Source organism: Canis aureus, chromosome 8 (assembly GCF_053574225.1).
Source record: "Canis aureus isolate CA01 chromosome 8, VMU_Caureus_v.1.0, whole genome shotgun sequence".
Lineage (NCBI taxonomy): Eukaryota > Metazoa > Chordata > Mammalia > Carnivora > Canidae > Canis > Canis aureus.
The window spans coordinates 76,140,097-76,160,430 of NC_135618.1; the positions used below are offsets into that span (position 1 = coordinate 76,140,097).

Genomic DNA, 20,334 nt, shown 5'->3' on the forward strand with positions numbered 1-20,334 from the left:
TTAAAGGATTGCCAAGGGATCAAAGCTAAATTCTATTAAATCTGTCTATTAAAAGACAAATTCTCTCCAACTGACACTATGATTCTTTTAAAGAGAAGGGTACTTAAAGAGTGGAATTTCTTAAAGGAAAAGGATGGATATGGACATGCCCGGTAGCAACAATAAAATGGAAATGAGATGAAGTTAATATTAACATCAGAAAAGGAGCGTTTAGGACAAAAATGGGGGATGGGCCGAGAGGCCCTCTGTAGGCATAAACGGTAATGATGGATACTAACGAAAATGCCACAATTTGATCTAGTGACTAGCTCCACCTCCAGAACAAGCCTCGAGCCTGCCCCTTCTCCCGGCTCGGCTGCTCCCGCCCCGGTGCGAGCCACAGCGAGTCTCCCCGGGTCGGAGAGGGCTCGCCGAGGTCCCCCTTGCATTCCCGCCCCCGCCCTCCTACACCGCGGCGGGCACACGGTGGCAGGGAGATCACACCACGCCACTACGCGGCTGCAATCACTCCAACGAGTACTATTTCTACATAAAACTAGGCCCAGCCTCCTTGTTTGCTGGGACCTGGGACGAAGAGTCCTGCCCCAAGCGTCAATCCACGCTTTCTGAACAGCAACGAAGCCCTCGATTTTAAAATCTGCGAACGCGGCCGTCCAGAGGAAAGACTACATCTCCCGACACCCCTTGCCGCCGGGTGCGGCAACGCGACCGACGCCTGGCCGTCCACGTGACTAACCTCGGGCCAATGGGGCAGGAGTAGGCGTGATCGGCGCGACTTGGGCCAAGCTTGGCGCCGGGGGCCGCCCCTGTGCGCGTGCGCCGCCGCCGGGGACTCCCCCCCCCCCGGAGCCCGCGGGGCGGGGCGCCGGGCGGAGCTCCGCGCGGGGCAGGGGCAGGGGCAGGGGCAGAGGCTGGCGCTGGCGCCCGGGCCGCGGGAGAGTTCGCCTCAGCCTTGGGGCGTCTCGCCCACTCTCCGGCGAACCCGCGCCCCAACACGGGCCTGCGAGGGCCCACGGGGGCTGGTCTCTGCTGACCTGTCCAGCTGCTGTCCTACCAGGCTTCCGCTGCCCGCCGGGTCTTCCCCGGGCTTGTCTCACCGCGGGGCCCTGGAGCTGCCCGCGGGGCTCGCACGCCGGGGCTCGCCCATGCTCCGGGGGGGCCCGGGTGTCACTTCGTCCCCCCCTCCGCACGCTCGGTTGACAGTCGCGGAGCACCCGCCCCGACTGCCCCCTGCTTGGTAGCCCCATTTGTGTATGTCCAAGAACCGAGTGTCACCTGGGATGAGAGGAGCCGCTTCCTTAGCGTCTGTCTGCCCTGTACCCCGCACGCCAGGACACAGACTGCAGGGGGGCGACACGCGTGGCAGCCGCTCGCGGCGACGACCACGCTGGCCCAACAAGGTAAGCACTTGCTGAGTGGGCCGCTGAGGCGACCCAAGAATGATGACAGTATCAGACACACACACACACACACCCAGAAAACGAAAGAAACAGAATGAGACCCTCCGCACCATCCATCCAAGACAGCCTGAGCAGGTACGGAACGTACCGGGGCATGCAAGGCTTTAACGGGATGCTCGTGGCAAGGGCACATGGCCCTATTTCCTACAACCCGTGAAGGTGAAGGTGGTCTGCCCAACACCCAGCCACGCTCGCAGAAGGTGAACACACACTGAGACCCACGGAGTGGCACAATCGTACGAAGAAGAGACTGCGTAAGTGGCATCCTATGGCTGCCATGGAATCATAAAATGAGAAGTTAATAACAAATGATTCAACAAAGCGTTCAGCAATATTCCCTAAGGTCGCTACTGAGTGAAGGAAGATGTTAACCACATAGTAAATGGTAACACTACCGAGCAGAATCTCGGCGTGCTCATAAAGCTGTACTAATAGGAAAGTCGTATCTAAATTCCTTCATTCATAAAAAAAAAAAGAACTAAATATAATAATCCTTTTTTTAAATATATTTTATTTATTTATGTGAGACAGAGTAAGAGAGAGAGCACAAGCGGGAAGGAGGGTCAGAGGCAGAGGGAGAAGCGGACTCCTCCGTCAGCAGGGAGAATAATGTGGTGCTCGGCCCCAGGACCCTGAGACCATGACCTGAGCCAAAGGCAGATGCCTAACCACCTGAGCCTCCCAGGCCCCCCTAAAATAATCCTTTAACACAGAAATTTATAAATAATAACAGTAAAGAAAGCAGAAAGGAAATGAAGATAGGAAACAGGGAAAAAACAAAGAAAACTTTTTTTCAAAAAATCAGTAAAATAAATAACTTTATGGCATACATTAATTCAAAATAAGAAAAACAAAAATTACTATTAAGAGAAGCTATAGGGCAGCCCGGGGGGCTCAGCGGTTTAGCGCCGCCTTCATCCCAGGGCCTGATCCTGGAGACCGGGGATCGAGTCCCACATCAGGCTCCCTGCATGGAGCCTGCTTCTCCCTCTGCCTGTGTCTCTGCCTCTCTCTCTCTCTCTCTCTCTCTCTCTGTCTCGAATGAATGAATGAATGAATGAATGAATAAATAAATAAATAAGAGAGAAGCTGTAACACTCCATTTGTGGTGAGAACAGCATAATACCTATAGATGTGGACTCACTCTCTTGTACGTCTGAAACTACTGTAACATTTGAGTGTCAAATATACTCAGATAAAGAATTTTTTTTTTTTTTTTTACTTTTAAGAAGAGGTAAAATTTCCAGTTACAAGATAAATAAGTACTAGGGATATAAAGTACAACCTAATAACCATAGTTAACTCTGCTGTGTGGTGTAATTGGAAGTTGTTGAGAGAGGAGATTCTGAGCATTCTCATCAGAGGGAAAAAATATTTTTCTTTTTTGGCATCTAAGTGGGATGACCAATGTCAAACTTACTTTGGTAATCAATTCACAATATATGTAAGTCAAATCACTGTGAAGTATGCCTTATATTGACAAAGTGCTGTATATCAGTTATTTCTCAATAAAGCTGGAAAAATAAGGGGGAAAAAGCTGTAGTAATGGTAAAAAGATACTGGCAAATAAATTTTTAAACGGTTTTGTGTACAAGTACATGTTCGTAAATTAAGTAATTTTGAAGAATTGGAAACTTCCTTAAGATAATATAAATTTTCAAAACAGAACAATTAAAAGTTACCATCAAAGAAATACCTCAAAAAAAGATCCCCAAAACCAAAAGAAAAACTGTACCACTAGATCTAGGCAGTTTTATGAACTAGGCCACTCAAATTTAAGGTCATAAATAAATGTATACAGTGTATAATTTATTGTAGGTGACAAAATATGATAGAAACTTGACAAATGAATTTTATCATGGTAGAACAATATATTTCAAAACCTAACAATGACACTTACAGTTTTGTATAAACTAGAGGCCACTTTTATTTATAAATATGGATGAAGAAATCAAAATTGGTGTCAAATCAAATTTTAAAATTGCATTACAAATTCAAATTACACTAAGAAAACAACCTATCATGACAACTAACATTAATCTTAAGAATGTAAAAATTGTTTGATATTATGAAGCTTATTAATCACTATATCAGTAAGTTAAATATGAATAATCATGTGATCTTATGAGATATTCAAAGGACATTTGCAAAAAGTTATCATATATCCATATTAAATAAACTGTTGGTAAGTAAGAAGTTAATTTCCTAATATCAACATCAAATCTCACCCTTCTCATTTATAACTAATAAGCAGGTTTCGTTAATATACATGGAACTGAAATAGTGTCAGATGGAAGGAAACAAAATCACTGCAATCTGTAGACAAAGTCACCTACAGAACCAAAAAAAAAAAAAAAAAAAAACCAACTGAAAAGTACATGACCTCTAAAGAGAGAATTCAGTAAGGAAGTCAGATAAAAGCCAAAATTCCCAAACCCTGATAATGGCAGAAAGTGGTTAGAAACTTACAATGACAAAATTAAAATCGTATTTATAATGGTAAAAAGATAAAGATCTACAAGGTGGCATCTCAACAAACGTGTGGGAGTGCAACCAGAGTCTGGCAGAGAGAGGATCGGGAGCTTGGTGAGAAGGACCCACGCGCCACGGAAGGCGGCTTGGGTTCCTTCCTCTCACCTCCCCGGCTGAGCCTGTGAACCTCAGGAACTCTGTCCTGTGGCAACAAGATCCCTGGAGCTGTGGTCAGAAGGTGTCTCCAGCAAACAACTGCGCCATCTCACTTACATGAGACATCCGAGTCAAACCCACAGAAGCAGAGTAGAATGCGGGTGCCAAGGGCTGGGAGCAGGGGAGCCGGGTGGGTCATGGTCACAGGGGACACAGTCGCAGCTGCGCACGACCAACGAGGTCTGGACAGCTACCACCCAGCATTAGTGCCTATAGCTAACAATATGGTGTACTTAAAATTTGCTAAGAGGGTAGATCTTCTGTGTTCTTCTCACACACACAAAGGAGGAGCAGCAGCAACAAGGAGTGGGGAGGAAACACTGGAAGAGGCCAGATTTGCGTATCTACCTTGATGGTGATGATGGTTTCGTGAATGTACACTTCCCTCCAGACTCTGAGTTGTGCATATTAAATGTGGACAGCTTTACACGTGAATCATATTTCGATAAAGTGTTTTATTTTTAGAAAGTGTCTCCAGGACACTGCAGCACAGGGACCCCTGTCCCCTGCAGAAGCCTGCCTTTGGGTGCTGCTTGTTGCGGGGTTTTTGAGGATCTGTCTGCCTGGCCCCGGGAGGTCCCCATCAGCTTTCACACCTGCCTAGCTCCTTTCTCTGCTTCCTGTGCACTTTCATGAAAGATTCTACCCTTGAGAAAATCAGCCCACCATCTTTCCTTTTCTCCTGTCCTCTGCATTTAGGTAACTGTAGATGAGAATTCTACGCTGTCCCGAGAGTCTACAGGGCTCACATAACACACAGGCCCTGTGTGTTAGACCTCTGAGGGTAAGTAGATTGAATAAAAGAAAAGAACTTCATATAAAATTTGGGAAGATTCAGGGTGTCTTGGGTGGCTCGGCCAGTTGAGTGCAGGACTCTAGATCTCACTCAGGTTTTGATCTCAAGATTGTGAGTTCAAGCCTCACATCAAGCTCCGTGCTGGGCATGGAGCCTACTTAACTAACTTGGGGAGATTCTATTTAGATATAAGAATGAAGCCACTGGTGCCAGCACTTTCCTGATAATGTGACCAGTGATGTTCTCCTCTTACTGGCTGAGGTCACTTGTCAGCGCATCCCAGGCACGGACTCAAGAACCAGTTATGAGTTTATTTAGGAAAGGTTTTAAAAATTATTTTCAGGTTTTTTTTTTTTTTTTCCTGATTCCAAGTTCAATTTAGACATTCTCCTAAAGTGTGGGTTTTCAACATACTAATTGATGGAAGGTGACTGCCATGCTGGGAGGAGGGAGTGCTGACAGCTGGCCTTGGGCTTCCTGTGCCTTCCACAGCAGAGGGCACAGAGGGCCACACAGAGATTTGGGTGGGTGGCCCCCAATCAGATGCCTCCATGCGTTTTCCCTTCTGGTGGTTGATGGCTGCAATTTTGATTATATGCTTTTATACTCTCCTACCAACTTTGCACTTTGTTTACCAAGACAATGGGCATGTCTATTAGGAACTCCACTATTTTACCACTGAAAATAGTTGTTTCATAATATGATTCTGTTAACTTGAGGTTTTGTTAATTTCACTGACTAATAACAGAATAGATCAGATAGCTTAATGTAGAAATTTCAGGAAATAGAAATAAGGATAAAGAAAAAAATGCCATTAGCCTTTATCCCAATCCATAACAATTAACATCGTCAGAATTACTGCATTTTCTCCAGTGTTTGTCTGTGAATATAAATGGATATATAACAGATGTACGACAGCAATGTGATTAGACTGTACATTCAAACGCTACAGACTGTAGAGTGAAAATATTATTTTAAATAATTGTACAATATTCCAGCTTTGTAAGTGCCTTTTCTACATCTCTAATTTCATATGAAAGTCTTAGACATAGAATTACTTTTATTTTTTATTTATTTTATTTTTTTAAAGATTTTATTTATTTATTCATGAGAGACACAGAGAGAGAGAGAGGCAGAGACACAGGCAGAGGGAGAAGCAGGCTCCAGGCAGAGAGCCCGACGTGGGACTCGATCCCGGGTCTCCAGGATCACACCCTGGGCTGCAGGTGGCACTAAACCACTGTGCCACCGGGGCTGCCCTAGAATTATTTTTAATTATAGGATTTAACATCTGAAAAGTTGTAGCTAAATATCACCAGATAGTGTTCCAGAAAGTTGTACAATTTACATTTTCTACCATGTGAGCATATGAGTTTGTCCATTTTATCCCACTCTTGACAGCACTGAGTACTATCCTGGTTTTATTCTTTTCCAATCTGATGGGTGAAAAACGTTATCCAACTATTTTAATTTACATTTCTTAGATTTCTAGTGAGGCTGAACTGTTTTGATTATGTTTATTGAAGTATTGACCAATTGTATGGTTTTGTTTTTTAAATATTTTATTTATTTATTCATGAGAGACACAGGAGGCGGGGAGGCAGAGACACAGGCAGAGGGAGAAGCAGGCTCCATGCAGGGAGCCTGATGTGGGACTCGATCCCGGGTCTCTAGGATCACGCCCTGGGCTGAAGGCAGGCGCCAAACCGCTGAGCCACCAGGGGATTCCCTGTATGTTATTCCTTATTCTATTTGTCTATTAAGAGGTTTTCAGATTGCTTTAGCAATGCTCTTCACATATGCTTTATTTTGTCCGTTGCCATATTTTTCCTGTTCCATTTTGAAATTTTTTTTTTTAAAAAGAGTTTACTTATTATTCAAGACATAGAGGGAGCGAGAGGCAGAGACATAGGCAGAGGGAGAAGCAGGCTCTGCACGGGAGAGTGGGACCGTGGGATCATGACCTGAGCCAAAGGCAGACGCTCAACTGCTGAGCCACCCAGGCGTCCCTGAAAATTCTTTCAATTAGTAGTTTAAAAAGATGACGATGACTTTTTAAAAACAAAGAGGAAAAAGAAATCACTAATTTTTGTTTTGTTTTCTTGAAAAAGTGGCAACACTGTTTTGCGATTTTATTTGTGCAGGTATGTGTACTATTTTGATAAAGAGCAGTAACAAGTATTGGGACCTATATAACTCCCCCTTCCTTTTTTTTTTTTTTTTCCTTTCACCAGGCAGTCTTGAAAGCTATGTGAAATTTTCCCTGCATCTCTGTACAGAGAATGAACTTGCCCCCAGCATCTCCTTTCTCACCCTCTCTTCCCCACCCAGTGGTACTTCTACTAAATTATTGTCTTGTTCTTAATTTTTTAAATAAACTGATAAATGACCAAACCCCCCCCATTTAATAGTTTAATACTTTTAAAAACATTTTACTTATTTTATTTGAGAGAGAAAGTGAGTGAGTGAGCAGAGGGAGAGAGAGAGACTCTCAAGCGGACTTTGCACTGAGCACAGAGCCTGATGCAGGGCTCGATCTCATGACTCTGAGATCATGAGATCATGCTCTGAGCTGAAATCAAGAGTTGGATGCTTAAGCTACTGAGCCACCCAGGTGCCCCAGTTAATGCTTTTAATGATCCTTTCATTGTGTTAACCCTTGGAAAGGCATTTCCTACTTAGGTAACTAGTTACCTATTGACATATGATTTCTCCACCTTTTAAAAACAGTTAAAACCTATAGACTAACACTTATGAATATGGATAAATATGAGAAACACCAACTACAAAGGTCTGGCTCAGACCAGTAAGTGGGACCAGATGCCAGGCTCCCTGAAATTTCAGTGGCTTTCAAACCAGAGTGAGCGTCAGAGTCATCTGCAGGGCTCACTGAAACCCAGGCTGCTGGACCCACCCCCCTGACTTTCCAATTCAGTGAGTGGTGGGACCCTAACATTTGCGTTTCTAACTGGTTCCAGGTGATGCTGGTGCTGCTGGTTCAGGAACCACACTTCAAGACTTCTGCTGATGATGCTAATGCTTTCCATACTCCATATTTCACAAATGAAATCACTTTGGGAATTCAAGCACTAGCTGTCAATCTAATGGGCCTTGTGATGGGCACCGCTTCTGAAAGCTATTTAGGTTCTGTTCAATGATTAAGATCTAGGGAGCAGCAGTTTTTAGATCCAAAACTGATAGAGTGGCACATTGACAAAATACTGGGGGGAGAAAGATCCTGTTGGTGCCAGATTTGATGTGAAGAGAGACTCAGCCTCCTGCAATGCAATTTATTCTTAATGTTAAGACAGTGAAGATCTCAGTGTTTTCTAGGCCTTGGCCCCCTGCAACAAATACCTTACATGATGGACTATGATTTCTTCTGTTTTGTTGTTGTTGTTGTTGTTGTTGTTTATTTGTTTGCTTGCTTGCCCTGCAAGTTTTACCAACAGTCAGCCTCATGGGCCAGGTAATCTCCAGTTTTACAGATGAAAAAATTATAGATATATTTTTAAAATATTTTATTTATCTATTCATGAGAGACACAGAGAGGCAAGGACAGAGGCAGAGGGAGAAGTAGGCTCGATGCAGGGAGCTCGATGTGGGACTTGATCCCAGGACCCCGGGGTCATGACCTGAGCTAAAGGCAGATGCTCAAACAGTCAGCCACCCAGATACCCCTGAATTATAGATATTTAATAGGGTCTTGACTTGCTAGGAATTTCATTTTCTTTCCTTTAATTTTCTTTCTCTGATGTTAGAATTAACTCATGCCCGCTGTCGAGATTTTGGAAAATACAGAAAGATGGGATCGCTCATCATCCTACCACACATGACAGATCACTGTTAACATTTTGATATACTTTTTTCCCGTACTTTTATGCATAACAGATCCGGATCATAATGTAGCTTTGTGTAGTGCTCCTTTCATATGTCACGAGCATGGAACATCAAGTGCTTTCAATTGCCCATGAGTCAAGAATTTTAAGCACAGTGCCCTGCTCGTCTCAGCTGTATCCCTGGGACCAGCACATACATGGCCTAAGCAAAAACCCTGGGCCCCAGGCCAGTAAGGAGTGGCCTTTGGATCAGAGCACAGGTCAGCAATCAGGAGTTGGACCATAGTAGAAATGGAATGCCATGGAAGACATGAGACCAGAGCAAGGGTCTGGGATGGAGGGACAGAGGCCAAGCCTGGAGAGATTCCTGGGGAGCAGCTGTAGGGATCTGACTACATCTGCTGTGTATTCTCCCACCAGATGGGGAGGAGTGGACAGCTGGAAATGAAGCCGAGCAGGCCTGCAGTTGGGAGAAGTCAGCATGGCAGGCCTTGATGTGGACCAAATCCGGGGGTGGGTGTCCCACACATTTTTATGTGAGGATAATTCAGTGTCTTGGATATTGCACATAGCTGTGAGATAAACGAGCTATGACGGTGACCAGCTTGCACATGCATAGGCAAGCAAGGCTCAGGACATTCAGCCAATACTCAGGAGCATGCACAAAAACCAGGGAGCCCATGTGAGTTTCCTGTTTCTTGACCTCTAGCCTCGGATGCACTCCCATGCACCCCGCAGCATCCAGTGAACTGATTCGTTTGCTTAGATACTTATGTGTTTTATTCCTTAAGACAGAAAGTCTAAACTCATGAGGTCTTAATGCATCAGGTTTGGTTGTGATACGATAAAAATCGGTAGCAAAGGAGCCTTAGGTGTTTCACCTACACCTTCCAGTAAGACAAACAAATCTCAGCTCTCCCAGCCAATACGGGACTCATCTCTCTTTCTTCAGAGGGAGAAGAGTCTGACAGAAATGTTGGCTGGACCCCTGGGCTGTAAGAGCTGTTCCATCTGCCATGATCCTCGCCATGATCCTCTCTATTGCGTGCTATCTGCAAACCTGCTGCAGAACAGTGCTGCACGGTGCTGGAGGCCCCGGGGAAGACAAGGCAGACAAAGGGTTGCTGTGGTGACTCAGGTAAGCCTGTGATGCAGAAACTGGGCTCTGTCCCCTCCCAGCAGGGCCATCTCCTGTATTAAGGACCCCCCTTCTTGGGTGCAAGTGGAGTCAGGGTGTGGAGCACCAATGAATGGCAGAACAGTAGAGACTCTGAGGACCCCACTTCCCTGCAGGTGCAATCAACCCAAAGCACTGAACATGAAAACCATCCCATCCTGAGCCCTAGCCCCCTTCAGCCCTTCCATTTCCTCCTCTCCATGGTCAACACACACCAAGTCCTAAGGCTGACTTCAAACGCCCTTTCGCATTTCCTTCCCAAGAATGTCACTTGCAGTAGTGGCAAACACACAGAAACCTGATGAACAAAGGGCAAGAATATAATAAAAATTTCCAGCAGTTATTACCTGCCACATAAGGGAGAGGCTCTGAACTGGCTGCCAAGAAATCTGGGAACCTCACCCCAGAGGGCTTCGTACCCTGGGAGGGCAGAGACCCTGGGGTATGGCCCTCAGACCCTCCTCCTCAGGAAGGAGGCTGCGTTAGTAGCCAATTCCACCCCACCTTCACTGATACCAATTTCCTGCAAAGAGCCAGGGGCTCCTGACTTTCGGGATAAGTACCAACGGATGAATAGCTATTGTTGCAGATCCCAGTTGCTTTTATTTTCCTCTTGGCACTGTGGGCTATAACGCAGGTGAGGAGGGAGCACAGGAGGATGATTTAATTAGCAAGAGGAGGGGCACCTGGGGGCTCAGCAGTGGAGCCTCTGCCTTTGGCTCGGGGCGTGATCCCGGGGTCCTAGGATCGAGTCCCGCATTGGGCTCCCCACAGGGAGCCTGCTTCTCCCTCTGCCTGTGTCTCTGCCTCTCCCTGTGTCTATTGTGAATAAATAAATAAAATCTTTACAAATAAAAAAAAATAATTAGCAAGAGGAGCCTAGTGCCTTCTAGGATCACTTCTGAGAACACAGAAAACAGCCACAGTCAGTTTTCCTCTGAGGTTAGAAGGAACCAAAGGCTGGGGAAAGCCAAGGCAGTGGGGCCAACGTCGGGCCAGAAGCTGAAGCCAGTCTCCAAAATGGGTCCTGACGACAGCTGCCTCTGGGTATTCACCAGGAGGTGTTCCTCTCCCCCACCGAATGGGGATGGGCTACGTACCCAAGAGGGTATTCCAGAAATGATGGGGTTTGACTTACAAGGGGAGGCCAGAAATGACACCATAGCTTCTGTCTTGTGCTCTCTTGCATCATTTGTTCAGAGGGAAGCCAGCTGCCACATCATAAAGATACTCAAGCAACACTGCAGGGGCTGGGGGATCCATGTGGCAAGGACCTGAGGCCTCCTGCCAACAGCCCTCGTCACCTTGCCAGCCACATGGGTGAGCTACCTTGAAGCACTTCCTCTAGCCCCAAGTCAAGCCTTCAAATGACCACTGCCCCAGCCAGCATCTTAACTGCAACCTCATGACGCCGAGCAAGGACCACTCACCTGGCTGCTTTCCGATTCGTGACCCACAGGAACCATGATATCATACATCTTTATTGTTGTTCTACATCACAAGCTACAGCGAATATATTTTGCAGCAAATAGGTCACTCACGTGCCCTGCTAAGTATAACATCCTATCTGTATCTACAAGAAACTGAATTTGTCCCTGGTGAGCAGCCTCATCAGAGTGTCTTAAGTAAACCATCTCCTCCCGCTGGAGTGTCAGTACCTCCCGGTATCAATATGCCCCTGTCTGTTCAGAGGCAGAAAGACCTCATTCCGCGACTTTTCTTCTATAAATCTTCAACCACTGTAACAAAGGAAACACACACACATACGCATGCATATACGAACATTCACGCACACACACAGAGCCTTCTTTTAAACCTGAAAAAATCACTCAAGCACTGGGAATGTGAACTTTTTTTCCAGGAAGAACCGGATGCTCTGGACGTTTTAAGTACAATTTATTCATGCTGTCTCGGAATAGACCGGGGGTGGGGGTGGGGATGCAGCGTGGGAGGGTACAGCTGACTACTGAGAATTGATAGATGTCTCTGTTCTCCTTTGCTAGTCATAAAATTCTGAGCTGCATGAGGACCAGCAGGACAAACCACTGCCATGGAAGCCTTGTGTCCCTGCATTCATTTAAATATTTCAGAATGGCATTTTCCCCCTTTATTTGCTTTTCCCCATCCTGTTTGTCTCCCCAGGTGAGGAAGAGGGTCTCTAATAAGGCAAAAACAGAGACTTCGTGGACATAATAGCATGTCCGAATTATGGTAGAGGCAGTCAAGATATAGGGAGAAATATCTCCTTGCTGTGTAGATGTTCTACTATGAAGCATCTGGAAGATATACGAGGCTTCTACTTAAGGTGGAGGTTAAGTACCTAGAGCTCCTTGGCCTCCAGGGCCAGGAAGAATGCTCAGAGCCCAGAAGGCAGGTAGCATTATTCCAGACTACAGGGGGCCATGAAGGCAGAGGCAAAGGGTAGAAAGAGCACTGAGAGTGGGAAATAAAGCACAAGCGAGACGAAATAAATCAGGCAGAGAAAGAGCTCCCAAATGTTTATCCAGAGTGGATCTGTTTGGGCTGGAACACAGCTTGGTGAGAAACAATGTTTCCCCATCTTCTTAACTGTGGGTTCATTTTTCCTTTCTGCCAAAGGCCCCTACCTGTATGTCCTTCCAAGTATTGAGTCACACCTGAAGGGTTACATAAGCAGTGAAATATTCTCGTCACATGGCAAGTAGAACCACGGAAGTCCTTCTCTGGGGAAGGGCAGGGCCGATCATAACCACAGTTTGGGGAGGCAGTTTCAGGACACATTCTAGTGTGTCACTCTCCCCTGCCCCTGGATGTCCTCCAGAGCCAGGTCCTGCCTCTCTGTTCATCTTCATTTATGCAGCTTTTCTTGGTGAGCTCATCCTTGCCTATGATTTCATGCACCAGCTCTGATGGATAATAAATCCGGATTTCCAGCCCTGGGCTCTCATCTGTGGTCCATCCCTGCATGCATCTAGCCATGGACTTGCCTCCCTCTCTTAGTTTTTGGACCCTCATCTTACAGTCAACATGGCCAACTTAGAATTCAAATCCACACAAAGACTTCTTTTTTCCATGACCCTACCCCTGCCATTCAGGGACCTTGGGATCATCTCAAGTCTTCTCTTTGCTCATGTCCTAAAACCTTTCTGCCAGCAAAGCCTGGCAGACTAAACCTTCATCATGGTCAATGATTACCCTGTGCTTATGGTCTCCACTCTATTCAAACCTATCGTGACAAGCCTGGAACTCCTTTTTTATTTCTTCATCACTCCCTGCCATATCTCAAAGTTTGAAGCAAGTGTTCCCATTTCCTGAAGTCTTATCTGACCCCTCAAGACCACATTTGTCTCCCTTATGGAACTGCTATTCATTCTATTCAAAAAATAGTTATTGAGAGTCTAGTGTATATTATGTGTGAGGTGCTGAGGATGCTAACCATGAAGTCCCAGGCTTCAAGAGATTAGTCTGGTAACCATCACACCAAGAATCTCTTCTGTTTTTTCTCTCTTAAAAGTGTTTCCCCAGCCAAACTTAAATAGCCAAGATTATGTTTTCAATGTCTTTTGTGAAACACCCAGTGATAGACTATAAGGCATGTAATGTGTTCTTACCAAGTGCTTGTTGGTTACATGCAAGATAGGTAGCAGAATAAGACTAGAGATACATGTCAACTGTAATGTTTACCTAGATTAGAGAATTATCTTTGGTTAAGAAAAAAAAAACACATCAAAAAATTTAAAAAACTGCACTGTACTGGAGTGATGCTTTACATGTATAACCAACAATTCAATTTAACTTGACAAATTATTTCACTCAAATTTTAAAAATAGTGGTTCACAACCCATTGCCCAAATTCCATAATCATGAACTGATAGTCACCTATTAAGACTAAAGAATGAATATCAAAATGATTTGTAGCACCTTAACAATTTGAGTGTAAATATTTGAAATGTCTTAAGAGATCTTACGAGATAGAAATAGGAACAAATTGAGAGGCATCTAACACAAACTCTTAGATAAAACTATTCTGTCCTATTAAGAAAAAGGATATTGATAGGATCTAAACACATGAGGCAACCTGGCCTTCCTCTCAACAAGGATATCTTGGAACCAGGGATAGAACTGGGCTCAGGCAGTCCCAACAGTGTACTTTCTAAGTGCCCCCAGGAAAAAAACTTCTGTGTATCAGAAGTGGAGTATATTTCCTCCCAAATGGATAACTGTTTCTGGTTATATAGGGAGATAGTTAGCTCAGCCTAACTTTAAATGAGTATAGTTTTGATACTTTGTTCAGAGGATCTAGTGTGGACCTCTACTTCCACATCCAGTTCTAGGAACATATGTCACCCTAGCTCAGAAGAGATCTTCACACGCTGAACAGAAGCTCAACAATTCAGAGTCAAAAGTTAGTCTCAGGCACATGTTTACTGTCAAATCTGATTTTTTTAAAAATTCATACTCACCTGCCAGAATATGCTATCTATTGTATTTCCAAGAAAACCATCGCGACCTTCTGAAGACACCAGTTTGGGCCCAAGAATTGTCATGAATTCATCAAAGTCCACCTGGCCATCCCCTGGAAGGAGAAAATATAAATGTGAGTTGAAATGTTGTTGAAATTGACCTACTGCGCCCAATGAAATAAACACCATCACGCTTTTCCCCTTGGCGTGACCTCAACCAATGAAGAGCTGGCAGCTTTACTGAAAATTGTCCAACATTCTTAAAATACCAAGGGGGAGAACAAAAAACTGGCAATATTGGTACATTCAGTAACACATATGCCTAACTATTTGCCAGTAGGTCTATACCTCCGTGCCCGACCAGCACCGCTCACTCAAGTGGCCACCCTCACACCTGCTGTACCGTCCGGCCTCAATTGGCCCAGCTGTAAATTTCATAGAAATTGCAGCTTCATCCACACCTCCTCATCCTTGTCACCCACACATAAACTGAGACATCACATCTTTCACCTCTTCCAAGCCTGCGCTTGCTCTTTCTTCCTTGTTAATTCAATCACCATCATGGTGGGAAAATGTCTGCAAGAATCAATGCACCGAATTAAAATTACAACCTTACCAGTGGAGTGGCTATCTGCTCTCACACTCTCACCTCCACTCTGTCTCCCATACAGTAGTTTATTCCCCCCAAAGCATAACTGATCGCGCTTTATAAACATCAATGGCATCTTTGATCAAAATAAGGAAATCGCTTCAGGATGGTGTTCAAACCCCTTTCGCTGCCTTTTACTCCCCACCTCTGCACAAAATGCCATACTTTTTTCAGAACTTCATGCCTCTGGTACATGCTGTTCCTTCCATCCAGGATGCCTTCCCCGACTTGTCTGCCTAATGAACGTCATCTCATTCTCTAAGATGGAACTTAAATATAATGTTCTCTTTTTATTTTTCTTTCTGACCCTCATCTCACTAGACAGAGTTGTTCTCCATCTACCTTCATGTGCCTCTGTCCTAGAACTTATCAGCCTGTATCTCAGTCACTGATCTGTGTACCTATTTCCCACCTGCTTTGTAAGTTCTGCAAGGTCAGGGACCCAGTTTGAAACTTCTTTGTATATTCCACATGATGGCAAGCACTTTGTATGTACTCATGCAATGAATGAATGATATCTCTGGCTTGTTTTTCCTTTGCGCAGTTCCACATCTTTCATGATATTGACCAGTACGGTGAACTTGAGCCAACTTAGATAAAAACAGACCTTCAAGGTCCTGCCTGAGCCTCGGTGACTCATCAGTGTGGCATTCTGCACCCTTAGAACTGCTCAAAAGGGCGTCTCCCCCAAGAGCTCACCACATGTTAGCCCAACTGGTGCAGATGGCCCAGGTGTCTACACATGAGTTTGCCAAAGTGTGCACACATCAATCCACTCCCAGAGTGCAACTACCTTCAAAGAGCTCTCATTCAAAACCTGTTTCAAAAAGCTGAGCAGATGTCATCATCAAGATGCCAATAATTCAGAAAAAGAAGTCCAGAAACACACTGCAGTGTAGATTAAAAAAAAAAAATCCAAAGGGGTAGGAGAGGAGTGACAAGTCAGTAGGAAAGGAAAATTTAGCAGCAAATGGATGGGGCAGTCACTGGGCTACTGGAGGACACTGGTTTTCCTCTCACTATTCAACAGGATAGAGGCATCTAAAATTCCACCCTCGAAATTAACTAATTCAATTCCACCTTTGAGATATTAATTAATTAGTAATTAATTAATTAATTCCACCCTCTCTGGCCATCATGAGAAGCTAATCAAGCATCACTGAGGTACCATTTTGCCTCTCAAATTAGCCAATACTTCTAGAAAGAATACTGCCCAGTGTTGGTGGAGATACAGAGAGGAGATAGGCTCTCTTATGCCTTCTTGGTCCACTCCTCCCGGATACCGATTGACAGTAATTTAAGATGCTGTAACATTCTGATGCCTTTTGACCTATAACTACTTTTTTTTTTACCAAAAATACAAGGCAAAGAAACTCTCTTAAATGCAGACTGATACATTTGCCCCAAAATAGTCATCCAGTATTTGTGAAAGCAGGAAATTGGAAGCTGTAGGAAAAGAAAAGCCCACCGTTCCTGGCATTCACACTGAGCTAGCTCTATGTAGCTCCAAGTTTCAGATAGAGCACGCTCGTTAAACACTTGTATTGACCCTCTGCTCACCCCAAATCGCCCCCGCTCATTCAGGGCTAGATGGCCCGAAGGTCTCAGACTAGAATATGCATTCTCTAGAGAAATAGTTATCACCCTTGATGAGGTGAAAATGGATTCCTAGGAGACAAACAATCTTGATATTACAATGGTTTGTGGCCCTCCTTGGGCCACAGTACATAAACAGATATACAACATATCTGCACTATTAAAATTTCACGGGATAAGGCAACTAGGGAAACAAATGCTCCTGGTGGTGGGGTGGCTCTGCAAAAGAAGGAGAGGGACATGGAGGAGAAGAGGAAGAAGAGAGAGGTCCAGAGACACTGGACAAGAAGATGGCCCAAGGACTATAAATCTCCTTCCCCAGCCCTCCCTCTGGAATGGTGTTCTGTAAGCAGTGAGCATCGTTCCAAATGTCTGTCACCCATGGCAACATCTAACAGTTCACAAAGGCTGGGAAGCTCAAGGGCATGGATCACTATTTAGGAAGCCCTAATGAGACCTTAACTAAAATATATCCACCAAGCTGTGTCACTCAAGCTCTTGGCCCTGGTGCAGGGAGTACTGCTGTCTCTCACCTGGAGTCTAATAGGGGTGGTCCATAGAAGGTAGCAGAGCACCTGATTCTCAGAGCCAGGAGAATAGGGCTACTGTCTTTGGACAGTCCACCTTCCGGATAGGAGGAGGGAGATCACTCCCCTCTCTGAAAGCTCCCCCTAGAGTGATGGGAGTGCAGCGGTGTAGAACTGGTGTATTTCAAGGGTCTAAGTGCAGCTGCTGTCTAAGTCACCAGGGAGTGTTCACAGATGGTGCCCTTGGCTGAGAACACCACACCCAAAGCTGACAAGCAGAAATGATGGACCCCATGAGGGGAGCAGCCCATTCACTACTCCAACCCTTGGCCAGAGAGAAAATTCTGGGGAAGGAGAGCTCAGGGTCCCACGGGCAATGCCAATTGCAGTGCAGGAGGACAGGTGGTTTGGCACAGACTTTCTGTGACTTAGAGGAGGTCCAGTTTGTGGGAGAATTTGCTTTGTGCTATTTAATAAAGGACATGTGGAACCTCAGATTTTTGGGGATCAAAATATGAGCCCCCTGCCTTTTTTTTTTTTTTTTTTTTTTTTTTACTGTTATGGAGCAAAGGGAGATTCCCGCAGGCCCACAGTTGCAGAAATAGTCTAGGTGGGACCCCACACCTCTCTTAGGATGTGCTCAGCTCCAGCTCCTGAGTGTGTGTGTACAGAGAACATTCTCTGAAGACCTGCTATAAATGAAGACTCCTCACCCCAATGCACAGCTCAACCCCAGTCCAACCAGTAGCACAAGGTTCTATTCAGATTTAGACTAGAAAAATAAAAAGCTCTCTTCAACAGATCCTAGTTTAATGGCCAAACAGAACTGGGAACATCTCATGAGCTATCTACACTGCTCCCAGAAGGGTGTCTTCATGTCCCCTCCCCCTGACTCCATCCATCCCAGAAGTGAGACAGACAGAACCTCAAAGGGAGGTTTTACATTAAGTCCCTTACACGAAAACCATTCCAGGTAGAAGCAGGTCTGGAAAGTCTGATGATGATCAAACTATCTACCTTTTACTGAGCACTCACGCTGTGGTGGGCATTGCTTACAGAGACACCCATATGCCAGTTCATGGAAGCCTTCCAGTGGCCCATTTTACAGGTGGGAAAACTGTGGCACAGAGAGGTTTAGTAGCCTGCAGAAACTCACATGGGGAACAGAACTGGGATTCCACTGTGTCTACACTTGGACAAACTGTGGGCAGACACCTGGGCCTCTGGTGAAGTAGGGTCACAGATGGGCTCTGTCTGGAATACTCTTTCTCTGGACCCCAGCATTACCTGGCAGGGGAGTGCAATGGCTGCCTGGGACATAGAGGCAAAGTGAAATATAAATTGCTCCCTCTGGTCTACCTGTTGGGCCTCAGGTCAACCACTAGAGGCCTTTCTTAATCATTTAGAAGAATCTTAATAAGTAATCGGAAGGATTTATTTAACACATGCTAAATGCCAGACCCTGAGCTCAGAGCTTTGCATTTATCATCTTATCTGATTCTACCCCAGCAATAGGAACAGATTCTCCTCTAGCACACTGTATCCGAGAGACAACGGAAGTGGGAAGGGGTTAAAAGTAACTACATCATGGCTACACAGCTCGTGTGTGCCAGCAAGGGGACTCAGCTCTGGACCTCTGAGGCCGGCCTCCCCGGTGTACCAGCTCCCCTGTGCATAAGATGCTGGCGTTAGTCCCAGCACAGGCTTGTATGTGTCTGCAAACTTTGAGAGTTTAATATGTCTTCCTATCTTGCCACTTAGGAAGGAATTTAGTGGGAAATTGGGTGAGATGGCCTTCAGGGGCTTTAATATAAACGACCATTGCCTAAAGGCCGTTTTTCCCCCAAATTGCCATTCTGCCTGCAGGCAGGGTCTTTGGTGATTCTCCTTGGACAGTCAATTCCCAGGGGACCCAAGCCTCTCACATACAACTCTGCAGGCATCTGAAACCTCTTCCACTAAAAAGAATTGCTCTAATAAGTGAGGCCTGCCCAGGCCTAACATGGTACCTGACGGCCATTCTGGATTCTCATGCCCCAGAGACAAAGGTGGGCAGCTTCCCAGACCCACCCCATTTCATGGAATGTGACAGACCCTGAATGCAAAACTCCATGTGGTTGTTTACAAATCTCAAGCAAGCAAGTGATTGTAGCAGGAGAGAGTGGCATTCACTCCTACCAGGCCTCATCCTTCCCTCCTTAAGCTGCCAAATCCCATGATCCACTTAGGAAGGAGTGCAGGAAGCTAACCTGCTAAGGACCGTCCTGTTGCTCCCACTGCCATGTAAATCACACTAAAGCACTTGAACTAGGGCAGGACGCTGTGGGAGGACCAGGACTACACAGCATTCATTAGGACCAACCAGCTGAAACATTCACAATGACGTGAAACAATAATAAAAAATCACTGTCAAGAAGGAAAGGAATATACAGGAAAAGGAGACAGGTTAGGAGAAGGACAAAAACTTCTGAGACTCAAATCCAATCAATCAACTACATTCCAAAAGCACACCTGTAAATGACCAGGTGAGTGGGCCGTATCTTATGGGGCAACAGACAGACCAATAAGGCACAAGCTTACCTTCCAGGAGCTTGCAGTCTGTTACCCCAGGACAAAATCAAGTGACTGACTTTGACTGATTTCAAAGTGATGTACCAAGACAGGACCAGCACAGGAGCAAAGGCTCGAGTTAAGAAATTCTCAAGGGCTTGGCAGTGAGCCTAAAGTGAACCTTAAAAGGGGGAGAAGGATTCTAAGAAGCTGAAAGGGGCAATCAGTGGTAATGGAGCTGTCTGGAAGGGGCAGCGGTGGCTTAGGAAAGGGCATTCCGTAAGACGGTAGAAGAAGGCTGGGCCAGGGTAGAAAGGGGGGTGTGGAGAACACTGGATCCAGGGGAAGGACATTTCTGGTGCAACCAACAAGACTTGGAAGGACAGGCAGGGAAGAGGCAACAGTGACCTTGAAGTTTGAGTCTGGGATAATGGGCAGACTGGGGGGCTAATTAGGAAAAATGAAAAAATCAGGGAGAGCAGGTCTTTGGGAAATGCTGATTTTGAGGTGCTGGCAAGTTGGAAGATGAGTGCCTAAAAGCTACAAACATAGATCTAAAAGTGTTCAGGATCTGGGGCATCTGAGTGATGCAGTCGGTTGGGCATCTGAC

The 20,334-nt window shown here is 45.4% G+C and overlaps 1 protein-coding gene and 1 long non-coding RNA gene across 15 annotated transcripts in view; one reads left to right on the forward strand and one right to left on the reverse strand.

The window, feature by feature from the left end:
• Positions 1–20,334, reverse strand: part of CALN1 (calneuron 1) — a 526,620-nt gene that overhangs the window by 174,015 nt on the left and 332,271 nt on the right. For 13 of the 14 annotated variants that reach the window (XM_077908317.1, XM_077908316.1, XM_077908324.1 and 10 more), the window contains one exon: positions 14,403–14,515. In XM_077908317.1, the coding sequence (XP_077764443.1) occupies positions 14,403–14,515 (113 nt within the window). Of the gene's footprint in view, positions 1–3,378; positions 3,793–14,402; positions 14,516–20,334 lie in introns of those variants that run through there. The other variant, XM_077908331.1, reaches the window with a different exon arrangement.
• Positions 890–15,572, forward strand: LOC144319762 (uncharacterized). Its single transcript, XR_013385493.1, has 4 exons — positions 890–1,400; positions 4,848–4,932; positions 9,736–9,921; positions 11,161–15,572. It is a non-coding gene; the product is annotated as an uncharacterized LOC144319762 (long non-coding RNA).